The sequence below is a fragment of the Macaca nemestrina genome, chromosome 4 (assembly GCF_043159975.1).
Source record: "Macaca nemestrina isolate mMacNem1 chromosome 4, mMacNem.hap1, whole genome shotgun sequence".
Taxonomy (NCBI): domain Eukaryota; kingdom Metazoa; phylum Chordata; class Mammalia; order Primates; family Cercopithecidae; genus Macaca; species Macaca nemestrina.
In genome coordinates, this window is record NC_092128.1 from 95,818,495 (window position 1) to 95,843,543 (window position 25,049).

Below are 25,049 nucleotides of genomic sequence, written 5' to 3' on the forward strand. Positions count from 1 at the left end.
CTGGGATTATAGCTGCCCGCCACCACGCCTGGCTAATTTTTTATATTTTTAGTAGAGACATGGTTTCACCATGTTGGCCAGATTGGTCTTGAACTCCTGACCTCAGGTGATCCCCCCCGCCTTGGCCTCCCAAAGTGTTAGGATTACAGGCGTGAGCCACAGCACCCAGCCCTTCATTCCTTTTAATGGCTATGTAATATTTTACCATATAGATATATCATGTTTTGTTTCACCATTTATCAGTTGATGGACATTTGGGTTATTTTCACCTTCTACTCTTGTGAATAATACTGCTATGAATATTCATGTTCAAATTTTGGTTTGAATATCTGTTTTTAATTCTTTGGGGAACTAAATTAGAAGTAGATCATATGGTAATTCTGTTTAATTTGTTGAGGAACTGCCAAACTGTTTTCTACAGTAGCTGCTCCATTTTACATTCCTACCAACATTGTATGAGGATTCCAATATCTCCACATCTTTGCCAACACTTGTTATTTTCTGTTAAAATTTAAAAGAATTATTGCCATTCTAGTGGATGTGAAGTGGTATCTAATTGTAGTTTTGATTTGCATTTCCCCAATGACTAATGATATCGAGCATTTTTTTCCATGTTCCTATTGGCAATATCTTTATTGGAGAAATATCTATTCAGATCCTTTGCATTTTTTGTTATTTGTCTTATTTTTGAGTTTTAAGAGTTCTTTATATATCCTACTTACAAGTCCCTTGTCAGGTATAATAGGCAAATATTTTCTCCTATTCTGTGCATTTTCTTTTTACTTACTTGATAGTGTCCTTTGAAGCAAAAAAGTTTTTTAATTTTGATGAAGTTCACTTGATCTGTTTTTCCTTTTATTGCTTATGCTTTTGATGTCGTATCTGAGAACACAGTTGCAAATCCAAGGCCATGAAGATTTATTGCTATGTTTTCTTCTAAGTATTTTACAGTTTAGCCCTTACGCTTAGGTCTTTGATTCAGGATGAGTTAATTTTGGATACAATACGAGATAAGGGATCTCATGCATCTATTCTTTTGCATGTGAATATCCAGTTGTCCTAGCTCTATTTGTTGAAAATCCTTCTTCCTCATTAAATGGTCTTGGCTACAGATTATTTTTGGATTTTCAAAAACGGAGAGTATTGTAAAGGAATATTTCTAATCTTCTAAAGGAGCTACTTGCTCATAAGTTTTATCTAGGGCTACTACAACAATGGTTCTCAAACAGTGGTCCCTAGACTAGTAGCATAAGCATCTCCTAAGAGCTTCTTAGAAATGCAAATTCTCAGGCTCCATCTCAGAACCTAAGAATCAGAATCTCTGGGGATGGGGTGCAGTAATGTTTTAAGAAGCCCTCCAGGTGATTCTTGTGCTTGCTAAAGTTTTAGAAGCACTATTCTATTCAACAGTTACCTTGTATGGTAATCATGTCTCCAAGTCCCACCCATTACAACAGTACTATGCAGTGGACTGGAGATATGGGGGTTTCCTAAATTGGTTGGTAGGGCTTATCTAATCTTGAAACTGGTAGCTCAGATGGTTCTCTCTGCTTTTTCTTTTTTTTTTTTTTTTGAGACGGAGTCTCCCTCTGTCATCCAGGCGGGAGTGCAGTGGCCCGATCTCAGCTCATTGCAAGCTCCGCCTCCCGGGTTTATGCCATTCTCCTGCCTCAGCCTCCTGAGTAGCTGGGACTACAGGCGCCCACCACCGCGCCCGGCTAGTTTTTTTGTACTTTTTAGTAGAGACGGGGTTTCACCGTGTTAGCCAGGATGGTCTCGATCTCCTGACCTCATGATCCGCCCATCTCGGCCTTCCAAAGTGCTGGGATTACAGGCTTGAGCCACCGTGCCCAGCCTGCTTTTTGTTAACAAAGGAGTGAAGGGCAGGGATTCTATTGGCTCACTGTTGTAACCAGGCTTTACCCCAGTGCCTGGCACACAGGAAGTACCCAATGAATACTACTGAATAAATAAGTAAGGCCAAAGAGGTGGATTTGTTTCCTGTACTGCTTTCTGTGAGAGAGGAATGAAATCTGGTTAGGAACACAGCCTCACAAAATCACCTGCAAAGTATCTGGCAAAAGTTCTGCTTCCTAATTAGGAAGGATTTAATGACTTTCAGTTTCCAGTAATGGCGGCCTAGGTTATTTGGACCAAACTTCCCACTGAAAACAACTAAAAATACTGGGAGGAGAAAAAAAAATCTTAAAAGCAACTAACTTTTTGACAAGACAGAAAGGGATGAGTGCTACATAGAGGGTAAATAGGAACCCAGTGAAGTAAGCAAGCAGGGAAGTCACTTCTGCCCTTAGGGCAGGGCCAATCCTGGCAAATTTACATTTTTGTTTTAAGGTGAGGGATACGGAAATCAGCCAAGTGAGGAAACTAAAGGAGACCATCTACACAAAAAGCTGGGACCTTAAAATGCTTACCCTCTCCTGTTGAAGGTGAGTCAGAAGTTAACCAGTTTCCCTGTGGCCCCAGTTTGCATCTACCCTAAACTTAAGCTTGGATTTAAGTGGTCCTGGATTGGTATTATGGTATATACCTATAAGGCACTTTGCAGGACAAACAGGAATCCTTTCAGGAGGAAGGATTCTTGGGGGAATCACAAGATGTGTTCTTTTTTTTTTTTTTTTTCTTTTTTTTTTTTGAGACGGAGTCTCGCTCTGCCGCCCAGGCTGGAGTGCAGTGGCCGGATCTCAGCTCACTGCAAGCTCCGCCTCCCGGGTTCACGCCATTCTCCTGCCTCAGCCTCCGGAGTAGCTGGGACTACAGGCGCCCGCCACCGCGCCCGGCTAGTTTTTTGTATTTTTTAGTAGAGACGGGGTTTCACCGTGTTAGCCAGGATGGTCTCGATCTCCTGACCTCGTGATCCGCCCATCTCGGCCTCCCACAGTGCTGGGATTACAGGCTTGAGCCACCGCGCCCGGCCAAGATGTGTTCTAAAGGATGAGTAGGAGTTATCTAGAGGAAAGAGAGGAAATACTGGGGCGTGCAAGGGAATAGCAGGTAGCAAGGCCTAGAGTTTAATAGACTGGAAAATTCTTGACAGTGTTGGCTTTAGTCTAGAATCTCTCTTAGGGAAGAATTACTTTTGTTTGGTAAAATATTCTGCTAAGCCACTTGGTGTAGACACAGACTCTGAAAGTATGGGTATTGGTAGGAGCTCAAGCAAGCTCAGACTGATTAAACTGCTCTGCAGTGGGAGAAACGTGTTTGTTTGCTCTTGAAAGAGGGAGAGGAGAGGAAAGGGGAGTAAGGGAAGAGGGAGATGAGAGGAGCCAGCAGGATGGTGAGGCTACTGGGGACTGCACTGGTTGGAAACCCAGGGAGAAACCCTTGGTGACAGCTGGTTAAAGACCTTTTAAGAATGTGGAAGTTATGGCTCTAAGGTGTTTTGGTTACATGTAGCATGGCATGGTGTGACTCTCCCTCCTGATCCCCAACAATTCAGTGAAGTTTACCAGGCTCACAAATGCTCTGCATGGACAAGGTCTTTAGAGAAAAATGAGGGATGATTGAGTTTCACATCTGGGCCAGAGAAAAATGAGGGATGATTGAGTTTCACATCTGGGCCAGTGTGTTCTTTTAAGTGCAACCAGGAACCCAAAGTCAGAAGTGACCATGAGACTTTCAAATGCTATCCCTATCCTTATCCTGGGAACTTGGATAAATCTGGAGGTATTCTACAAGGCATGAGTAAAGATTTGAGTAGAACTTACCCAGATCTTAGGGGTTGAGAAAATATAGTTGAATTTTGAACTATATTAGAAGAGTTGATATAGAATTCCAGAACTTGGGGCATGTAGAGAAGGGCCATGGTGAGAGGTGGAGCATGAGAGGAAAACAAGGACAGTATCCTATCCTTCAAAATCCTCTGGATTATACCGTGAGAACAGTGGCAGCCACTCAGAAACATGGAGGAGAGGAAGGGGGGTGGGGTGAAGGGTTGGGGAGGAGGGTGAGAGAAGGAAGGGGGAAGAAAGAGGGAGAAAAAGGGAGGGAGAGAAAGGGAGAGAGAGTGAGAAAGAGAAGGGGAGATAGGTAGATAGGGAGAGAGAAGGGGAGAGCCAGGGAGAGAGAGAGAGGGAAGGAGAAAGAGGTATGACCTGTGGAGCAACTTTTTTCTCTTTACCAGTACAGTGCTCGGCTTAACATAACCCCCCTCTCCTCCACCTGGAATAATTGTTGAATAGAATGAAGAAGCAACACTCAGGACTGTCTTGTAAGTGGAATGTATTATCCTGTGAAGTCACTAGATTGAGGGTTGGCAAAGCATGGCCCATGAGCCAAATCCAACTCCCTGCCTGTTTTTGTAAATAAAAGTCTATTGGAATACAGCCATGACCATTCATTTATGAACTATCTACAGTCTATGGCTGCTTTTGCCTCACAATGGCAGAGTTGAATAGTTGGACAGAGACGGTAAAGCCTAGCATCTGGCTCTTTACAGAAAAAGTTTGCTAACCCCGCACTAGCTAGGCAAGGAGAGTCCTGGGCCCACTGATTTGGGGTGCTGTAGAAGGGATGCTGGCATTCAGCTCTCAGACCTCTACGTCCTCTCTAGCTGTCTGACAACGATCAAGAGACACGGTTTCGGGGACGTGACAAGTTAAAAATATTTAAATGCATTTGATTAATGACAACCTAAGCTTTAATATCTAAGTTTGTAAAAGTTACATTCAAAACCTAAATGAGTCAATTTCTCAACATCTGACCCCCGTATATTACATTGTCTCCGGAAGATGAGCTGGTAGAAAATGCTAATCAATCATTTGGACTGGCATCCACCTAAAGCTGGAAAGTTGCAGGAAATCATTTAAAATAAAAGACAATGCATAAATAAGTCATATTTCCCTCTTACTTTAAGGTATCACGTCTCCCTCCCCTTAGCCTTAATACTCACAGAATTGTAGAGAAGGAACCAAATTAAAATAAAAATTGACATTTTAGGATGTAATAATTTTAGGATTTCATTATAGGCTCCCATTTGTTTCTGGATTCACTTCGTTGCTTTCTGATTCTTAAACATTTTTAAAAAATGATAGTTATCTGCCAACTAAAAATGAGGGTTATGTTTTAATAATTTTAATGAAATTTTAAACCTTTCTTTTTTCCTCTCTGTCTCCGCTTCCCTTTTTCTCTACCTCTTTTCCTCCCCCTCTCTCTCACTGTCTCTCTCACCTCTTTCTCCCTCTATCTCTCCCTCTCTCTCCCTTTCTGCTAGCCCAGTAGTTCTCAATGTAAATAAAATACATCTCTATAACAAAGAGAATAATTATCAAATTATTGGTGCTACCATCTCTAGCAATAGAAAATTGTTTACTTGTTTTTGAAAAGGTACATTCCCTATAGATGAACCAATATTTCATTTTAAAGTCACTGTACAAGATTTTGTGCATCAAGTCCCAAATTCAGTAATTTAGCCAGTAATTACTGGGAGGCATGATTAAAGAAAAGCTTGAAATAAACATAACCCTCATTTTTAGTTGGCAGATAACTATTATTTAAAAAAATGTTTTAAGAGTCAGAAAACCGAAAAGTGAATCCAGAAACAAAATGGGAACTGATAATCAAATTCTATAATGAAATTCTATTATATAATGAAATCCTAAGCAGTTCTCAAGGCACTTCCTTAATGGATATGTTTGCCCTGTGAGCTAAGAGAACTTGCTAGAAGTAAGGAGAAGTCAGCTGAATGAAAAAGGGGATAGGAATCTTGATGATTTTGAGTAGCTGTTCCTGCCACACTTAAATTTTCAATAGAAGAAATGAGAACAAAAAACCACCTGTTTATATACTTAATATTTTTAATGGAGATAAGCAAGTTTATATAAAATAGTGGCTAGCATAATTGTTCTAAAAAATCCACTTGAATAAAGTCATTAAAGTGTAACAACTAACTTACTCTTGGTCATCAGGTAAGCCAGAACCGTAGTCCTGGTTTTCTTACATTTTCAGTGCTGCTAGCGCAGTAGTTCTCAATGTAAGCTGAAAAACTTAAAAATGCAGATTCCCTTGCCCCACCTCAGACCTGGGGAGTCAGCATGTCCACAGAGGAAGCCTGGGAATCTGTCTTTCTAGGAAGTTCCTCAGGTGATTTTGAAGTACCCTGTCTGCAGACCAGTCCTGGGTAACAGGGCAGCTAGACTGCGTCACCTATTTTTGTCTTGTTTTATTTTGTTTTGATTTTTGAGACAGGGTCTCGCTCTGTTGCCCAGTCGGGAGTGCTGTGGTGTGATCTTGGCATACTACAACCTCTGCCTCTAAGCTCAAGTGATCCTCCCACCTCAGCCTCCCAAGTAGCTGGGACCACAGGTGTGAGCCCCCACACCTGGCTAATTTTTGTATTCACCTCACCTATCGTGAAAAGAAAAAAAAAGTAGGCTGATGTGAGGAAATTGTTTTGCGTCACTGCTAAAACTGCCAAGTGAGGGCCATGATGGCTGCATCTAAGCTGTAGGTACAGCCTACATGATCTAAGTTGTACCTGGATACATCACGGTATTTACAAAGAGTGTCCCTTTAAGTATATCCATGTTTAGAAAATTAAGCTGCTGAGTGCAGACGTATGCTAGGGCTCACATTCATCCTTACCATTATGAAGGTAATCCTGAAAAACCAGGGGCTTTCTGTTTTGTATTGTTTTATTTTGCTGTTGAGATACCTTGTGATTCAAATTGGGAGCCACAGACCCTGCACCTGGTCTGGAGAAGTGAGCCTCAGCAATGATAGAACAGACGGGCCACTGGTATCCTGCGAACACCGCCCAGAGCCGCTCCATCACTAACACTGAGAGAAGAGACTCTTTTGTAAGCTGTCTGGTGGCTTTTTAAGAGGGGGTTAAGAGGAGGGGTTTTGAGAACACATGATCATCCTGGTTTTCTCAGTCTGGGGATTGTGAAAGGAAATAATTCACGTGAAATAAAAGGGAAAGCAAATTGTAGTTATTAGTAGCCAGACACATGGTTGTACCTAGATAGAGCTTCAAATAATACCTTTTTGTAGTTTATAGTTGACCATATATCGTGTTGAATTTTATAGTCAGTTAACAAAAAATGTGCTTCTCTTAAATTTCATGCCAGTTAAAGGGTTTTGGAGTCGATCACTAACCAACTACAGGACCTTTTAGGTAGAGGGGATCAACATTTCAGTGAGAAGCCTTTGACAGTGCTTTTTGGTGGTGCATTCAGACATGGCAGCCCTAAATTCTTGGATTCCTTTAGGCCAAATATAAAACCTCACATTGCTGTTTTTGAGCCAGGGACAACTGCCCATTCCCAGATCACACACAATCCACTAAGAATTTCATTTGACTCAAGTGAAGCTCTGCCTAATGTGATAGCCCTTGGAGCTGAACGGGAATTAAGGGCTGAAAGCCACTCTTGTGAATCAGGTCAACGGTAGAGGGAGTAGGGGCAGCCAGGACTGACCCAGAAGTGACAAGAGCTCCTCTTCCCCCAATATAAGAATATTTCTTTTCATTAAGTGAAAATAGCAATTGATTTAAAAAATGTTGAATATGATCTTTACATTTAAAAAAATTGGAGAGGACACATATTAAGATGTTAACACAGTAGTTATTATCTCTGGATAAAGGAAGTACAGAGGGTTTCTTTCCTGTGCCTCATTTTCATAATTTTTCTGTTGGAAACAGAAAGAATTTGTTTTCCTTACAGATTTCTATGATTTCTACATTATGAGGAATGTGTGTTAGTTTTATAATTATGGAAAAATCATTCTTTTTCTTTATTAATATAAACAGCATGTTTGTAAACTGGAGAAGACCTGTGGAAGTCTGATCGAGATGGTGAAAGGCTAAGTGCAAGAAGAAAAAGGAGCTGAATCTGTGAGAATCAGTGTTTAGTCTGGCAAACAGAACTCTCAGAGGGGCCAAGAGAATCTTCAGATTTTGAAGGGCTGCTAGCATGGGACGATGAATTACTATTTGCATAGCTTCAGAGGGAAGAACCAGAATCAGCAGGCAGAAATTACAAGGGAAAAAATTGTTCTCATTAGAAAGAAAATGATCTAACAATCAGGAGCATTCAAAAGTGGAATGGACTGCCTGGTGTGGAAGTGCTGTCCTTTTTGGAAGTGTTTAAACTGAGGTTGGGTGACTGCCTGTCTGGTTTCCTAAAGAATTCTTAAATGATTGGGAGGCTGAGGTGGATGGATCACGAGGTCAGCAGATCGAGACCATCCTGGCCAACATGGTGAAATCCCGTTTCTACTAAAAATACAAAAAAATTAGCTGGGCGTGGTGGTGTGCGCCTGTAGTCCCAGCTACTCGGGAGGCTGAGGCAGGAGAATTGCTTGAACCCAGGAGGTGGAGGTTGCAGTGAGCCGAGATTGTGCCACTGCACTCCAGCCTGGTGACAGAGCGAGACTCCGTCTAAAAAAAAAAAAAAAAGAAAGAAAAGAACTCCACAAAACAAGCAGACAACCAGTCATTTTTTCATTGTCCAGGTGTTTTGAGGTGTTTTTTTCTTTTCCTTTCCTTAAAATGATTCAAGTAAATACAATAGAGGAAATGCTGACACTAAGATCTTGGCAAACTCCTTGTGTGTATCTGTTATTTCATATGTAAAATGCAGATAACAGTAGTACTTATCTCATAGGGTTGTCATGAGGATTAAACGAATTACTACATACAAAGCATTTGGTAGAGTGCCGACACATAGTAATCATTAGATATGTTAGGTGCAATATTTTTCATTGTAATTTTTTTTAAAAACTTTTTTTCTAGGTTCAAGGGTACATATGCAGGTTTGTTATACGGGTAAATTGCACGTTGCAGTGGTTGGGTGTACAAATTATTTTGTCACCCAGGTGATAAGCACAGTACCCAAGAGGTAGTTTTCTGGTCCTCGCCTTCCTCCCTCTCTCTACCCTCAAGTAGGCCTTGGTGTCTGTGGTTCCCTTCTTTGTCTCCATGTGTACTCAATGTTTAGCTCCCACTTATAAGTGAGAATAGGTGATATTTGGTTTTCTGTTACTGTGTTAGTTTGCTTTAGAATAACGGCCTCCAGCTCCATCCATGTTGCTGCAAAGGACATGATCTCGTTTTTTATGGCTGCATAGTATTCCATGGTGTATATGTACCACATTTTCTTTATCCAGTCAACCATTGATGGGCATTTAGGCTGATTCCATATCTTTGCTATTGTGAATAGTGCTGCGATGAACATACCTGTGTCTTTATGGTAGAACAACTTATATTCCTTTGATAGAACAACGTATAAGAACAACTTAGAATCCAATAATGGGATTGCTGGGTCAAATGGTAACTCTGTTTTGAGTTCTTGGAGAAATCACCAAACTGCTTTTCATAAATTAAATCATAATGTGTAATTAATGTGCTACAGGGAATTTGGTGAAGCAAAAATTTACACAACTATAAGCAGCAAATTCTAGACAGTAGAAGGGCATGTTAGGGAACCAATACAGTACTCTTTATAATAGTCTTTGATTACCACATATTAATTTCCCAATGAAGGAACGGGCCATTCTACGATTTTAGAATGTAGTGGATGAATATGATGTCTGGCTTTTATAGTACACAGCCACTTACTTCTCGAGTTCCTTACAGACACTTGACGGTTCAGTTAATTGCCACGTTTTGCCTTCCCTGTGATATGATAAGCAGAAGAGCCCCAGCCCGGTGCAGTGGTCACGCCTGTAATCCCAGCACTTTGGGCGGCCGAGGTGGGTGGATCATTTGAGGTCAGGAGTTTGAGACCAGCCTGGCCAACATAGTGAAGCCCTGTCTCTACTAGAAATGCAAAAAAATTAGCTGGGCATGGTGGAGCATGCCTGTAATCCCAGATACGCTGGAAGGTGAGGCAGGAGAATCACTTCAACCTGGGAGGCAGAGGTCCGGGTGAGTCGAGATCACACCACTGCACTCCAGCCTGAGTGACAAGAGTGAGACTCCGTCTCAAAATCAAACAAACAAAAAACAGAAGAGCCCCAGAACAATACATGTTTTTCATCACATAATAAAATACACTAATACATTAAAACTGCTTTTTCTTTTTTGCTTTTTCTAGTTTTTGTTTTACCTGTCCTCTGAGGCAGTTGGGCGAGTAGTCGTTTGGAGGGGGGTGTGCAATTCATTAGAGTAAAAGGTGTTGGACAGTATGTCAGCTCCTTCAAGCTCCCTGCAACAGTAGGGCCTGCCGTGAATGACCTCCATGCTTCTTGGCTAAAAAGGCACAACCTGGAAAAGTAAAGGAGGGGACATTTGGCTTGTCCACTCAAAGCAGGCAGAAAACACATTTTACACTGTTAAATTGTTCAACCTGACGCTGCACAGAAATCACAGGCTTCCCTCTGCATTGAAAGCGGTCAAATCAGTAATAAAGACCTAAATAAGTTCTATGGAAATGAATTTCAACTGAAACAAATCCACAAAGTGGAAGGTGCCTCCAAGTAGTCACCACAATGACCATCCAGTAGGTTCGTACCAGTCCGCTTTGTGGCTATCAACTGAAATTCAATTCCTGCCTCAAATTTAACTATAACTATTCAAGAAAACTCAGTTGACTTTTAGCCTGTGGTCTTTCCGAAAATTAGAGACTCTTCATTCAAGAGAATAAGAGCTGTCCTAAAGGCTTCGGGGATTCCGGACAAGAATCCGTTTGCAGATGGTGGAGTCAAGGGTGCAGCACGAACGGGACCCTAAAAGGGATTCCAGGTTTCCACTGCGTCGGGGAGAATCCCACCTCTCCCTCGGACTTGGGGGAAGACCAGGAGGCGGCGTAGCTGGGACCAAGGGTGCCGGGGGCCGAGGCCGAGCCTCGCGGGCTGTCATCGCCCTGCGAGCGGTGCCTCGGGGGTCTGGACACACCTGGGACATGAGTCTGGGGGCGCTGCGGGACCGCGCCTCCCCTCTGCTCCCTGCAGCTGGCGGCCTTCGCGGGCCGAGGAATTTTGAGGTCGTCCGCACCTGCGGCCCGGTGGAGCTGGCAGGCAGGGGCGGGGGCGGGAGAAGGACGGCGGGCAGGCCGGGGTAGGGTGGGGCTGGGGGCGCTTGTGACGGTAGCCGTGACCGCGGCACTAAGTGATGCGTCCTTGAGGGGCTGGGGGCTGCCGGGTGGCGGGCGGGGCGCGGTAGGCGGCTCTTAGAGACCTCGGAGGCAGCCAGCCCAGCGATGCGGCACTGGCAAGAACGCGAAGAGGTACTGAGAGTGAAGACAGCGAGAAGCGCGGTGTCGGAGGTGAGAGGGTCTCTTCCGCCTTGCGGCCGCTGGCCCCGCCTCCCGGCCTCTTGCCCCGCCCCTCTCGGCTCGCCGCCCTGCCTCCTGTAGGACACCGCCTGGCCCCACCCGCGCCTCGCCCCCAGGCGCCCTCTAGCGGCAGCGGCGATGGCGATATCAGTTTCTTTTTCCAGGGCTTCCAGGTCTGAAGCTGTCTCCCGGCGGCCACGGAGTGTTCTCATGTGGACTGGGCGGAGGAAGAACTCCGGTCCAGTGGAGTCCCTGGTGAGGTCGGAGCATGCGACCTGTCCTCCCTCCCCAGGTCACCTCGCAGGATTGAGGACAGTGCGGCCAGATCGAGGGTGGAGTCTGCAGGATTTTGAAACTGCAGCCCCTGGCATGGCGCCCTAACAGAGCCTCTGCTCCTTGCCTGGTGGGTGCGGACGTGGCAAAGTCCTTTACTTGCCTCGTCCCCAGACCCTAGCCCCACCTTGATTATCTCAGTTTTCCCCAAAAGATACAAATGTGAGCCACGTCTCTGCACCTACAGGGTCATGACTTCCTGTGATGGCTGTGAACAGGGATGTCACCCCCCTCCCCACTTGCCCCCCACACCCCATCAAGGAATGGGATGTGGGGAGGTTAGGCTCTATGTATGACATGTGTGATATGGTAAGGCTTTGTGTCCCTACCCAAATCTCATCTTGAATTGTAATCCCCATAATCCCCGCATGTCAAAGGAGAAACCAGGTGGAAGTAATTGGATCATGGGGGCAGCTTCCCCCATGTTGTTCTCGCAATAGTGAGTGAATTCTCACGAGATCTGATGGTTTTATAAGGTGCTCTTTCCCCTTCTCTCAGCACTTCTCCTTTCTGCCGCCTTGTGAAGAAGGTGACTGCTTCTCCTTGGCCTTCTGCCATGATTGTAAGTTTCCTGAGGCCTCCCCAGTCACGTGAGATTGTGAGTCAACTAAACCTCTTTCCTTTATAAATTACCCAGTCTTGGGCAGTTCTTTATAGCATTGTGAGAAAAAACTAATACAATGTGGGAGGCTAGAACTGAGCCTGCAAGAACCAGAAGGTGAGGGTGAGAATGACAACCTCTGAGAAGAAGGGTGTTGAAACTGTGTGCCAAAGAGTTAAAGAAAACAGTCATAGAAATTCTTGAGTTTACAGGATGGCAGATAAAATAAACAAATTGCTGAAATGCTGAAATGCCTGGGCTTGTAGGTTAATAAAACTGGCTGAAATCCATTGGAACCTATAAGGCCATCTAGAGTCTGCACAGACCCAGCTTGCTGACCTTACAGCTGAATTTCTATGGCATGTTTCATACTAACTCCTCACTGAATTTGCAGGTGGAACCCTTAGGTAGCATGAAGAGACAGGAGCACATGCCCAAGGACTTCCCAGACTTCCTCTTTCCTTCCACCACGCACCTGCTAATCCCGGAATCCACACTCAAAACCATTTCTAATAATTGCCCTAACGCCAGCACAGGGAGACAGATTTGAGCTGGACTTCCTATTTCTTTGTTGGTTGACATGCAATAACAGTTTTTATTTTATCAAAAACCCAGTATTACAGTATTGACTTCCAGTGCCTCGGGCAGCCAGCCTCCTTTGCTTGGTAACAGTACGATGGTGCCTTTCCCATTATCTGCCTACTTTACAACTTTTTACTAACCAACCAGTGAGCATTCATTTTGTGCTGTGCTTTCTATGTGAGTGTTACCTGGAGTGGGGGAAGAAAGGTGTATTGAAGTAGGCACAGTGGTAATTTTGTAGTCTTGGTTTATTTCTTAGTTCCCGCATCTCTGCCAACCTTCCAATAGTTAACTGCCCACTAAGCCTGGAGGAGTAGATCTTGCTGGAGACAGTTGTGCATTAGGTGAAATTGGCTTTTATCTTTGACATCTTTATTTCCCCTCCAATTTCTGGTAGTTCATTGTAAGCTTTTGCCCCTTTTCTGCTCCTGTGTGTTCAGGATCTCCCATTAAATTCCTTGTCTCCCCAGCCCACTTCATGTCCCCAGTCTTCCAGTACTTTCCATACTTCACCCTTTTCTCATCCTCAGCCTTAGTCCTATTTTCCTGTGGCTTGATTCTTCCTGGGAGGAGTAACTGAGCATGATAGATTTAATCAGAGGCATATGATGAAGATGCATCATTAGCCATGTATGTACATGGATGGTGGTGACACCAGAGAAGGTATGTCAACTCCAGGTTAAATGATCAGGATATGTAGTGATAGCCTCCAGGTTCTAGGGGTTTTGAAATTTTATTTTAGGTCAAATAAGTGTAAAAGGAAGAAAAATGTAATTATTTTTATCCTTATCATTTTTCAAATAAAATTTACAGGCAAGAAAAATTCATTGTCCAGATCATTGTGAAACAATTGTTTTCTTTGAAAATGCTTCTCCATCTGAAATTCTCAGGGATATCAGGATTAGGTCTATTCGTTTGACCAACACTCTTTACTCTTAACTTTTGTGATTTAACTCACTCCATCTCAGCCAGCAGGTGATGTGGATGTGACCTCAACAACACACAGTAGCCTCCTACCCAGGGATGCTCAAGTGACTGACTTCTTAGGTATAACATGGCCAGGGGGTCAGTAACCTCAGATTGCCTTCTTTTGACTTCTCACATGTCAATCTTGTCACCACCTCAGTTTGCTAGTAGTCCTTCAGGCTGGGAAGATGAAATTTGGTAATGAAAATAATATATGCTTAGAATACTGTGGGTCGACGACAGTTCCAAGTCACAGTTAGACATTTCACCTTCAGGTAAAGAATAAGTAGGAGGTAGATAATAACAGAAAGCATGACTTACAGTCTATAAACTTTCCTTCAAATCTGTTATAGAGACCAGTAAAATGAATGAAGAGACTAGTAAAATGATTTTTTTTTTTTGAAACAGAGTCTCCGTCGCCCAGGCTGGAGTGCAGTGGTATGATCTCGGCTCACTGCCACCTCTGCCTCCCTGGTTCAAGCACTTCTCCTGCCTCAGCCTCCCAAGTAGTTGGGATTGCGGGCACTCGCCACCACGCCTGGCTAATTTTCTGTATTTTTAGTAGAGATGGGTTTTTGCCACGGATGGGTTTTTGCCACGTTGGCTAGGCTGGTCTCAGACTCCTGATCTTAGGTGATCCATCCGCCTCGGCCTCCCAAAGTGCTGGGATTACAGGCGTGAGTCATGCACCCAGCCCAGTGAATATTTTTTAAGTGAAAAAAAAAATTTGGAGTCTGGTGCCTTGCTTAGAAGATGTGTTGGAAAGTGTCTCAGTAATGTTAAACTATGCATCTTTAAAAACTGAAGAACTTAAAACTTTGTTGATTTCAGTATATGTATCTTCTTAGTAGGATGACAATTAGAAGTATGTATATTCTGCTGGCTTTAAATTACAAATGAGGGTGACACTTTAATACTTTTTTGTATTAAATAATTTAACCTAAGTTCAGTACTTTAAATTCTTCTCAAAACATATTATCTTTCTTTCATTGTTGTTTATTATAAAAATGCAATCAGCTTTTTTTGTGGGTGTCATTTCAATTTTTTTCTTGAATAGAGTTATTTGTAAAGAGCATTGTAATCTCAACAGTCTTTATGGTTGTAGTCGTGCCAACTATGATCGATTAAATAGGCCTAGAAATATAATGTGCAGCACAAGGATTATAATTCAAAATATTGTGTTGCATACTAAAATTTTTCTAAGAATGTAAATTTTAGATGTTCTCCCCCTCCAATAAAAAATTTACTATGTGAAAAACAATAATAATATTATTATTATTTTTGGCTTGAGTAGCTAAGGAACGAGGTGGTCATTTAGTAGTGAACACTGAAGTGACGTTGATGCACACATTTATAAAATGTGCTATTTAGTAAACAGTTACCAGTTACCTAGAATGCATCAGGGGTTGTCCTAGCACCTACAGTCTATGGGGACATGGAGCCGTGGACAGTTGTAATCAGTGAGGTAAGTGCTTGACTGGGGCCAGCACTCTTGCTGTAGCGGTCCACAGTCTCCTAACCAAGATTCTTGTGCTTCTGATTTCATCCCCTTGGAAATGTCTGAAAAGAAATGTAAGATTCTTCCATTTAGAAACATGATCGTCGAAACCCTTTAGCAAGGTGACCTGGCCATGTGCCCTTGGTTACATGCAGTTGTTTGTCCTTGTGACCTCCATGGCATCTTTCCATTTATCTTTCTTTGCATCTTCCTACATGGATATTCTAACATTTTGTCCCATGAATTTGAGTTCCTTCTGGGTAGCATTTTTCTTTCTAATCTTAAACCTCTGCTCAGAAGACTCAGTGATCAGTCTCTCTTCCTCTGTCATGATTCAACATCTTTGAACTGTGACCTATAAACAGACGGCCCCATGCACTATCCCTACTGTCTAGTTGAGTGAAGTTATGTAGAATATGTATTCCACATTAGGTATTAAGTTCCACTACTTAAGTTTCTTCTTCACTTACCCACACACACAGATATGAATTAAACGTGTATTGGATAGAGAGGGTGGGCATGGCACTTCCAGATGCAACTAACAGGAAGACATGCTGTCCCCCGGGGGCTCCAGCTGATGAGGACAGTTCCAGAGCATCCTGCGGTGTCGCATTCTGCACTCAGGGCACCGTGACACCTAGTCAGGGAGGGAGGTTGTAGGGGCTTCCTTGGGTGTACCTGGCCCACCATATGTTTAGCTGTCTTACCAGAAAAATATTGACTCAATCATTCTCTATATGAAAAAGGTGCTCAGTTACCCTATACTCAGTCATTTGGGTATTATGAGGGCTTTCTTGGCAAGATTGAAGCTATGTGTCTCTTCTTAGGGAATGAGAAAAAGAAACATTACAAATCCAAGTGCTGTGATTTCTCATCACGTTAAAATAATGAGGAGACCCTCTGCTGAAATGAGGAGTGTCCTCACGTGGCTTTTTTGTTTTGTTTTGAGACAGAGTCTCGCTCTGTCACCAGGCTGGAGTGCAGTGGTGCGATCTTGGCTCACTGCAGCCTCTGCCTCCCAGGTTCAAGCGATTCTCCTGCCTCAACCTCCTGAGTAGGTGGGACCACAGGCACGTGCCACCACGCCCAGCTAATTTTTGTATTTTTAGTAGAGACAGGGTTTCACCATGTTGGCCAGGATGGTCGCGATCTCTTGACCTCATGATCCGCCCGCCTTGGCCTCCCAAAGTGCTGGGATTACAGGCGAGAGCCACCACGCCCGGCCTCATGTGGCCCTTTAAAGCATCGGCCCAGGGTTCCTCGGGTCTCTGCTGGGTGAACGTGCTCTTCCCTTGGAGACTCCCCATCTTTGGAGCACACAGACGTTAATCCCAGAGCCGTGCTCTGTCCCCAGGTGACGACAACAGGAAGAAGGCCAACAACCCCAAACACTGCAGCTGCGTCATAGATCAGATCTTCACTGGTGGGCTGCAGTTGGACATCACCTGCCAAGTCTGCCAGTAAGTGACAGGCCGTGTGCTTCGTGGCATTGAAACCCTCCGGGGCTGTGCTGACATCTCCCAGTCTCTAGAGCTGCCAGTCTCCAGAACTGTGTGTGCTCTGAGAGGTCTTTAAGGAGGCTACAAGAGAAATGGTTAACAGACACCCTGAGAGCGAAGGTCATGGGGTAGAGGTGCCTCCTGTTGGGGAGATCCTGGGGCAGGTGTCCCGGTGGGATGTGAGACCTCTGTGTGGAGGTCTTGGTGTTGTCCACAGCCGGTAGTATGTTCTTGGAAGCTTCCCCCAACATTTCTCTTCTTTTAGTCCTTGACCAGGAAACAAACAAACAGAAAATAACCCCCTTCAAGAAGGGGTGGATCACGTATGGCAGATTATTTACATATGTGCTTTGAAGTGTGTTAGTTCTCATTATTTTATGGTTTCCTGTTCCATTTTCTCTATGTAGCGGCCCTAATTCTTTTGAGGTGCGGTCTTTGCTTACAACTCCAAGCATTGAGTGCAGGAACAATCTACTGTTTTGTTAGATTAGAGGAACCCTCTCAACCAACCTTAGTGCACGCTGCTGGGTTTTGTTTTATTTTTAGGCATGGGGTCTTACGTTGCCCAGGCTGGCCTTGAACCCCTGGGCTCAAGCAATCCTCTCACCTCAGCCTCCCAAGTAGCTGGGACTACAGGTGTGCGTCACGGTGCCTGGCTCTGTTCTTTACTGCAGTTGAAGTTTTAAAAACCCTGGACATGATCCACTAAAACGATTTCAGAACCCATAATGGATTGCCACCTGCAATCTGCATAAGACCAGTGAAAAATGGGAAAGGCCACTGCTGGCTGTGTCACGGATGCAATTTTCTGTAAGGAGCATAGACCGTTAGAGGCCTTGGCTCTAAGCATCAGGAACCGAGTTTGCTCTGAGCAGTTTAGACCTCCTTGCTGACCCTCAACTACTGAATTCCGTCAGCAGGAAATTGTCTCAGATTTAAATCTTGTATAAATATCGAGAGCAAATTTCCCAGTCTGTGAGTTTTTGTTTTTAGTGTTGTCAAATAAATCTCTAGCAAGGAACTGGCCTTGTGAAATGCAGCATTAAATGTCCAGCTGGAAAACGTGGCACATATACACCATGGAATACTATGCAGCCATAAAAAAGGATGAGTTTGTGTCCTTTGTAGGGACATGGATGCAGCTGGAAACCATCATTCTCAGCAAACTATCACAAGAACAGAAAACCGAATACCGCATGTTCTCACTCATAGGTGGGAATTGAACAATGAGATCACTTGGACACAGGAAGGGGAGCATCACACACCGGGTCCTATTGTGGGGAGGGGGTGGGGGGAGGGATAGCATTAGGAGATATACCTAATGTGAATGGTGAGTTAATGGGTGCAGCACACCAACAAGGCACATGTACACATATGTAACAAACCTGCATATTGTGCACATGTACCCTAGAACTTAAAGTATAAAAAAAAAAATGTCCAGCTGGGGGCTGGACGCAGTGGCTCACGCCTGTAATCCCAGCACTTTGGGAGGCCGAGGCAGGCCTATCACTTGAGGTCAGGAGTTCAAGACTAGCTTGGCCAACATGGTGAAACCCCGTCTCTACTAAAAATACAAAAAATTAGCCGGGCGTGGTGGCGGGCACCTGTAATCCCAGCTACTCGGGAGGCTGAGGCAGAAGAATCACTTGTACCCACGAGGCGGAGGCTGCAGTGAGTCAAGATGGCACCACTGCACTCCAGCCTGGGTGATGGAATGAGACTCTATCAAAAAAAGAAAGAAAAAAAGTCCAGCCTGGCTGGAGCACACTCTCTGTGAAGTGTGCAAGGAAGTCTCCAGTGTCACCTAGATCGCAGGCCCCAGGTTCCAGATGCAGCTGTAAAATAGACCGGTGGATTCAGAGCCTCTGATGGGGCCCATGAGTTTATCCTCTTCCAAAGCCCTTTAGTGACTATGATGGTCTCCAGGCTGGGAAGCCCTTGCTTGAGGAGCAGCCCTTGGCTTCAGGGTTCACACACATCCCTCCCCAGGGCCACCTTGGGAGCCAAGACAGGTCGGGTATGAGCACTGCTGCTCTTGATCCCAAGTCCCAAGTGTCCCTGAGACAAAGGGCACTATGGGGAAGGGGTGTGGGCGCAGCCTCCTCCCCAGGATGCCTCTGGAGCTGGGAGGGCATCAGTCCTCACGGGCATTGTTCCCTCTCTTTGCTTCCAGCAGTGTCTCCACTACCATAGACCCCTTCTGGGACATCAGCTTGGATCTGCCCAGCTGTTCCACCCCATTCTGGCCCCTGAGCCCAGGGAGCAAGGGCAGCATGGCGAACAAGGAAAGCCACGTGTCTGGGAATCACCACAATCATGGACTGCCTCGAAGGTGAGAAGCCTGCCTGCACCCACATGGAAGGGGCTCGTCTTCCTGGCAGGAAGGCTGTACTTGATCAGAACCAAAAGAGGGCTTTTCTTTTACATGCCCAGGACACAGCCTGAGCAAAGATGCAGCACTAGCCTGGATTGGCTAGTTTGTCTTCTGTTTTGGCCAGTTTTGCACAGTGCCGGATGTTGCTGTCAGCAGCTGATATTTCTGTTCCCCAGTTTTGCACAGTGCCGGATGTTGCTGTCAGCAGCTGATATTCCAACCTCCTCATGTAAATGAGTTGAGGGCCAAACTGGATGCTCCTTTAGCCTTTGTAGTAGACACCGACCCTGGAGTGTGAGCTGAGAAACGTCCAGCTCTCTCCCTGTGGTCCACAGCCTTCCCTACACGTGATTAAAACTTAGTTGTGATGTTCTGTGCTTAGGGCCATTTTTGAAATTGTTCATTTACTGCTTTATTTGGGATAAGTAATAAGATTTAGGAAGCGTTTTTTTTTTTTTTTTTTTTTTTTTAATGTATTTAAGTAGCCGTAGCATACAATTGTAAAAGGAGCAGAAAACCTTCCTAAACTTTGTCTAGTGTTTTATAGTCCTTGTTTTATTTGCATTAATTAAAGGTAATACAGAAGAGTCCTTGTTGAGTGGAAGTATTCCTTAGAAGAGGTATAAGCTTTTGGTTTCTGTCTGGCTGCATAGTCAACAGGACCAAAGTTGCATGTTTATTTTATTTTTTGAGGTAGGGTCTTGCTCTGTTGCACAGGCTGGAGTGCAGTGGCATGATCATAGCTCACTGCAGCCTCAATCTCTTGGGCTCACACCATCCTCTTGCCTCAGCCTCCCCAGTAGTTGGGACCACAGGTGTGTGCCACCATGCCCAGATAATTTTGTGATTAAAAAAGTTTTTCTTTGTTTTTGGTCGAGATAGAGTCTTGCCACATTGCTCAGACTGGCCTTGAACTTCTGAGCTCAAGTGATCCTTTCAACATAGCCTCCCCAAATGCTGGTATTACAGGCATGAGCCACTGTGCCCTGCCAAAAGTTTGCATGTTTAGAATTTTGAAAGCATCAACTTTGTAACACTAAGTCCACATAATAAAATGGGGTATCACGTTCTAAATTCAGAAAACTAGTAAATAAACGATGGAAACCAAAACCTTCTTAAAGAAGGCCTTTGCAACTAAATTAAACTTCGTCATAAATTCCAATAAAGTGAAAGTGTTGGCCAGGCACAGTGGCTCACTCCTGTAATCCCAGTGCTTTTGGAGGCCGAGGCAGGTGGATCACGAGGTCAGGAGTTCGAGACAAGCCTGGCCAACATGGCGAAACCCTGCTTCTACTAAAAATACAAAAAGTTAGCCAGGTGTGGTGGCAGGCACCTGTAATCCCAGCTACTCGGGAGGCTGAGGCAGGAGAATCACTTGAACCTGGGAGGCGGGGGTTGCAGTGAGCCGAGACTGTGCCACTGCATGCCAGCCTGGGCAACAGAGTGAGACTCCATCTCAAAAAAAAAAAAAAAAAAAGCATTCCTAAAATGGTAGGCCATGAAGGAGAAACCGCACTTCACAAACTACAATGTGTAGGAAGCCTGTGTTGTTAGGAGAGACCTGGCATGGTGCTGGCTCCTGGGAAGGTGGAGGAGAGGGAGAGCGCGCCCTTCCTCACTTTGTATTATTACAAGCAAAGGCTCCTTTTGAGTCTTGTGGAGAACAGATCCCAAAGCTAGCAAGGAAACAGGTGCCACTTTGCCCGGGGGTCTTTTCATCTTGCCCTAGGTGAGATGGCAGAATTTCCAAACCATAAACAAAGGCTTTCCATACCTGGCTGTGAAAAGATTGAGATTTTTGCTAGTGTTTCAGCTTTAAAATTTGATGTGTGCTTTGTTGAATCATCTGTTCCGTGGGTTTTGTTGGTGGCAGCTGCCACCTGTGCCAGATGCACTTCTAACATAGCCCTCCTACTTCTTGCCTCTGCACCGTCAGGAAATTACCTTTCCCAGACCTCTCGTCTCTCTACATTAAACTGCTCATGTTGAGATCATTATAGATTCACATACAGTTGTAAGAAGCAATCTGCTGCCCCTTGTCCTGGTTCCCTGATGGTGACATCCTGCGGTGCTGTGGTGTGGCGCCCTAGCCGGGATACAGAGACATTCATGCAGAAAGTACCCAGCATCTTCATCACCTCCTTCCTCACCACTCGCTCTGTAACCCCAGCCATCGGGGACTCCTTCTCCATTTCCATAAACCTGACATTTCCAGAATGTCATGTCAACTGAATCATACAACAGGGAGCCCTTTGGGTTGGCTTTTCTTGCTCATGATAACTCTCTGAGGATGCATCCAGGGTGCGGCTGCGGTCAGTAGTTTCTTCCTTTTCGCTGCTGACTTGTGTTCCATGGTACAGGTGTTCCACAGTTTCTTTATTCATCCATGGGAAGAAATGAGGTTGTTTCCAGTTCTGTGATGATTATGAGTAACACCGTGGTACACATTTGTGGACAGTTTTTGTGTGAACATTAGTTTTCATTTTTCTGGCTCAAATTTGACTGCTGGGTCATGTGGTACTTAGAACATTATTATCATTTCCCCAGCTCTTTCCCTGAAACAAAACATTTATGATCAATATTCTCTAAAGAGATAGGCAGCAAAGGTGGAAACATTTCTCTTTTTTTCATTGTGAAATTGTAACCATTCATAGTTATATGTGGGTGTTTTTGGTAGGAAAAATCAACCTATTGAAAGAGATAAAATACCCCTTTCCTCACTTTTTCCTGTCTCTCACATCTCCCTTACCACTCCTATCTTTTTAAAACACCTTGTAGATTCACCAGACCAGAGTACTAGGGCAGCAGTGCCAAGATCAAGCACAGTGATTGCCATAACTACCAGGAGTCCACGGATCAGCTCAACATGAAGAAACTGCCCATCGTAGCCTGTTCCTATCTCAAAATAGTTGGTTTTCCAGAAAGCCAACTCTAGTGGCAGACTCGATTTTTAGCCCATAGTACAACTTGCAGCCTCTTGGTTTGGTTTGATGTGCAGAGTTTTTTTTTTTGTTTGTTGTTGTTGTTTTTTGAGACACAGTCTCACTCTTTCACCCATGCTGGAGTACAGTGGCGCGATCCGGCTTACTGCAACCTTTGCCTCCTGGGTTCAAGCGATTTTTCTGCCTCAGCCTCCTGAGTAGCTGGAATTGCAGACGTGCACCACCATGCCTGGCTAATTTTTGTTTTATTAGAGATGGGGTTTCGCCATGTTGGCCAGGCTGGTCTTGAACTCCTGACTTCCGGTGATCTGCCTGCCTCGGCCTCCCAAAGTGCTGGGATTACAGGCGTGAGCCACCACGCCTGGCCAACATTTTTTATAATTGCAGCAAGTCAGCAAGAACACAGAGGAAACAAGAGGGTGTGAGTGAATTGTCCTTCTCTCTGTGCTGTGGTAAACAAAAGCAGTGGTCTTACAGTGAAAGTAGGATGTGAGCTACTCTTCTAGGGGAGGGGAGTGGTTGTGAGGGAGTGGTTGTGACGTTTTTATTACTTCTACCCAAATTCCTCCAGCTACTCCCACCTCAGATTTTACGTTGTTCTTTTATTTTAGAACGAAGGCCCTCAGCATTCAGATCCAGTCCAGGAGTTGGCAAGCTCTTTGTCTAAAGGCCCAGACTGTGAAGATACCAGGCTCCACGGGCCACATGCGATCACACAATCTCTGTTGCATGTTCTTTGTTTCATTTTACAACTCTTTAAATGTGGAAAGCACCCATTCCTAGCTCACTGCCTGGAATGCGTGACTCCTGATCTAGGCAAAAGACTGTCTTCTGTCTGGTGAAAGAAACAAATTGTTTATTTATTCTGCTACGGGTCGTGGATCTTTGCTTGTCTATGCTTTGCTGGGTTTGCTGTGAAATTACTTTTTGTACCCTTGGTGTTATCACGGAACAATTCCATCATTTGAAGCCTTGACTGGAACCCTGTAAAAGAGGACTTGCATGGGTTATCATTGTTATGGAATCTGTAATTCTAGATGTAGCTAAAAGGCAATTCCATAAAATACAATGAGATACACAGACACATGTTATTGAAGGAAGCCCCTGAAGTCTCCAGTGACATTTCTGTTCTTCTTTCCTCTTCTCTGCCTTTTTCCTGTTTCTGCAGTGATTTGAACACTCAGCCAAGCTGTGACAGAAGATCGCCACGTACATGTTCTTTCCCCTGGAGCTGGACATGGCCCCTTTCATGGCCTCCAGGTCTAGGTGGGGGTGTTGGCCTGTTCTGTGTCTGGAGGGGCTGTGGTCAGGACAGGAACCCCGCTCGGAGCTCCTGTGATAAGATAACTGTTGATATTAATATAAACCCCACCTTCCAAAAACCTATTTATCCTGATCTTAAGATAAGACACACTTTAATGAGTTGTTTTTGCCAGATATACTGATTTTGCTTTGAATGTTTCTCTAACAATTTTTGATCCACTTTCAAACTGGCAAAGTCAGGTGGGATCACAGCGAGAAGTCAGCACTTTAATTGGTGGAACAGGTGTTGAAGTACAGATAGACATCGTTGCTTTTGCAGTTGTAGATTGCATTTTCCTTTTCAGATCTGTAATATCGTGGGGCCCTTGGAATTTAAGCCTCCAGAATACCATGCTGCTCACTAATGTGTGAGACACATACGAGTTTCCTACAGATCTGTGACAAACGACCAAAAACTTGGAAGCTTAGAACCACAGAAATTAATTTTCTCACAGTTCTAGAGGTCGGAAATCTGAAATCAAGGGGTTGGCAGGGCCCCACTTCCTACAAAGGGTCTAGGGGGATTCCATTCCTCCCTAGACCCTTTGTCTGACCCTAGACAGCCTCCAGCTGCCGGTGGTTCCATATGTAACTTCTGTGGCCATGTCCCTTCCCTGGCTTCCTGGTCACACGGCTGGCTCCTCTGAGTGTGTGTCCAATCTCCCTCTGCTGTCAGAAACAGTGGTCATTGGATTTGGGGCCCAGGCAGATCATTCCAGGAGTATCTCATCTCGACATCCTTACCTTGATTCCAGCTGCAAAGACTTTTCACAAATGAGGTCCCAGTCTCAGGTTCTGAGGGTTGAGACGTGGATGTTATGATTTGGAGGATGTTGTTTTTCAGAGGGCCACCGTCCCAGTGCCAGCACTGTGGAAAGCATGTTGCCTTTGGTTAGTTATCGGCCTCTTCCTGGTGTCCTTTCTCATGGCTGTCCCACCTGTCTTGTGGCACACAGATGACCTCTTGAATAAAACAAGATCACCAGAGTCAGAGCTCCGTGTTGTCAGCCTGACCACGATGTCATGTACCGAGGGAGGTGATAGTACTGTTGCTAAGGTCAGGGTCACAAAGATCTTGTGTTTTCAGCCAACCACAACCATGGGAAAACACAGTAAATAACGCCTGGGACTTCCTGTTCCCAGTACCCGTGTCTCCCCCATCTCACCAGGAGAGGTGCTGGTCATGAAATAATGAGCAGCAATCTTTGCCCCTTTTGAGGAAGCAGCTGTCTAGGTTGTGGAATGGATTTGACTTACGCTTTTCAAACAAACCCTTTACATGTGTGAGGAAGAGTGCCCTCACCATCTCTGTGTCACAAACCAAACTCACGTTTGTCCCAGATCCAACTCCCATCACCAAGCCCATTCAGGACCCACCTTGGGAGGGCCAGGTGACTCGGGGACCCAGGTGTGCTCTGCCTTGGTATCCTCACAAAATGTGGGGTGATTTCTACCTGAAACATAAAGTGCACCCCAGTACAGTGTCTGTGTGGTCGGGCCTGGATAAGTGTTGGTATCACGAGAGCCTTGTGTCTCTGTGTCTGATGATTTTGAATGATGCTGAATTCTGCTGTCGTTTGTTATAGCAAAGGGAGCAGGATGAATGGACAGTCCCAGCAGCCCATGGACAGTCTCAATAACAACAAGCAAGAGGTGCTCAGCGATGTGGGTGTCAGGGGCCTCTGGCGGAGAGCCAGCGATGGGCTCCTGTCTGCCCT

General features: G+C 44.7%; 2 protein-coding genes across 5 annotated transcripts in view; one reads left to right on the forward strand and one right to left on the reverse strand.

The window, feature by feature from the left end:
* Positions 1-11,239, reverse strand: part of SPMIP4 (sperm microtubule inner protein 4) — a 45,690-nt gene extending 34,451 nt beyond the window's left edge. For 3 of the 4 annotated variants that reach the window (XM_011731206.3, XM_011731205.3, XM_071094942.1), the window contains exons 1-2: positions 10,856-11,012; positions 10,068-10,225 (exon numbers count right to left, since the gene is read on the reverse strand). In XM_011731206.3, the coding sequence (XP_011729508.2) occupies positions 10,068-10,201 (134 nt within the window). In that variant the 5' untranslated portion in view covers positions 10,202-10,225; positions 10,856-11,012. Of the gene's footprint in view, positions 1-10,067; positions 10,226-10,855 lie in introns of all 4 variants that reach the window. The other variant, XM_011731204.3, reaches the window with a different exon arrangement.
* On the forward strand, positions 11,160-24,977 carry LOC105475922 (uncharacterized). The gene is made up of 5 exons (XM_071094943.1): positions 11,160-11,225; positions 12,066-12,129; positions 16,569-16,674; positions 18,887-19,045; positions 23,198-24,977. The coding sequence occupies exons 1-5, from the start codon at positions 11,160-11,162 to the stop codon at positions 23,472-23,474; spliced, it is 672 nt and encodes a 223-aa protein (XP_070951044.1). The 3' UTR covers positions 23,475-24,977.
* The last annotated feature ends 72 nt before the right edge of the window (positions 24,978-25,049 follow it).

Bases quoted from the DNA above. Each gene is read 5' to 3' on its own strand.
- LOC105475922 (XM_071094943.1), top strand. From the start codon at position 11,160: ATGCGGCACTGGCAAGAACGCGAAGAGGTACTGAGAGTGAAGACAGCG. The intron at 12,130-16,568 runs GTAAGTTTCCTG...CTCTGTCCCCAG, and splicing joins CTTGGCCTTCTGCCATGATT to GTGACGACAACAGGAAGAAG. The intron at 16,675-18,886 runs GTAAGTGACAGG...CTTTGCTTCCAG, and splicing joins ATCACCTGCCAAGTCTGCCA to CAGTGTCTCCACTACCATAG.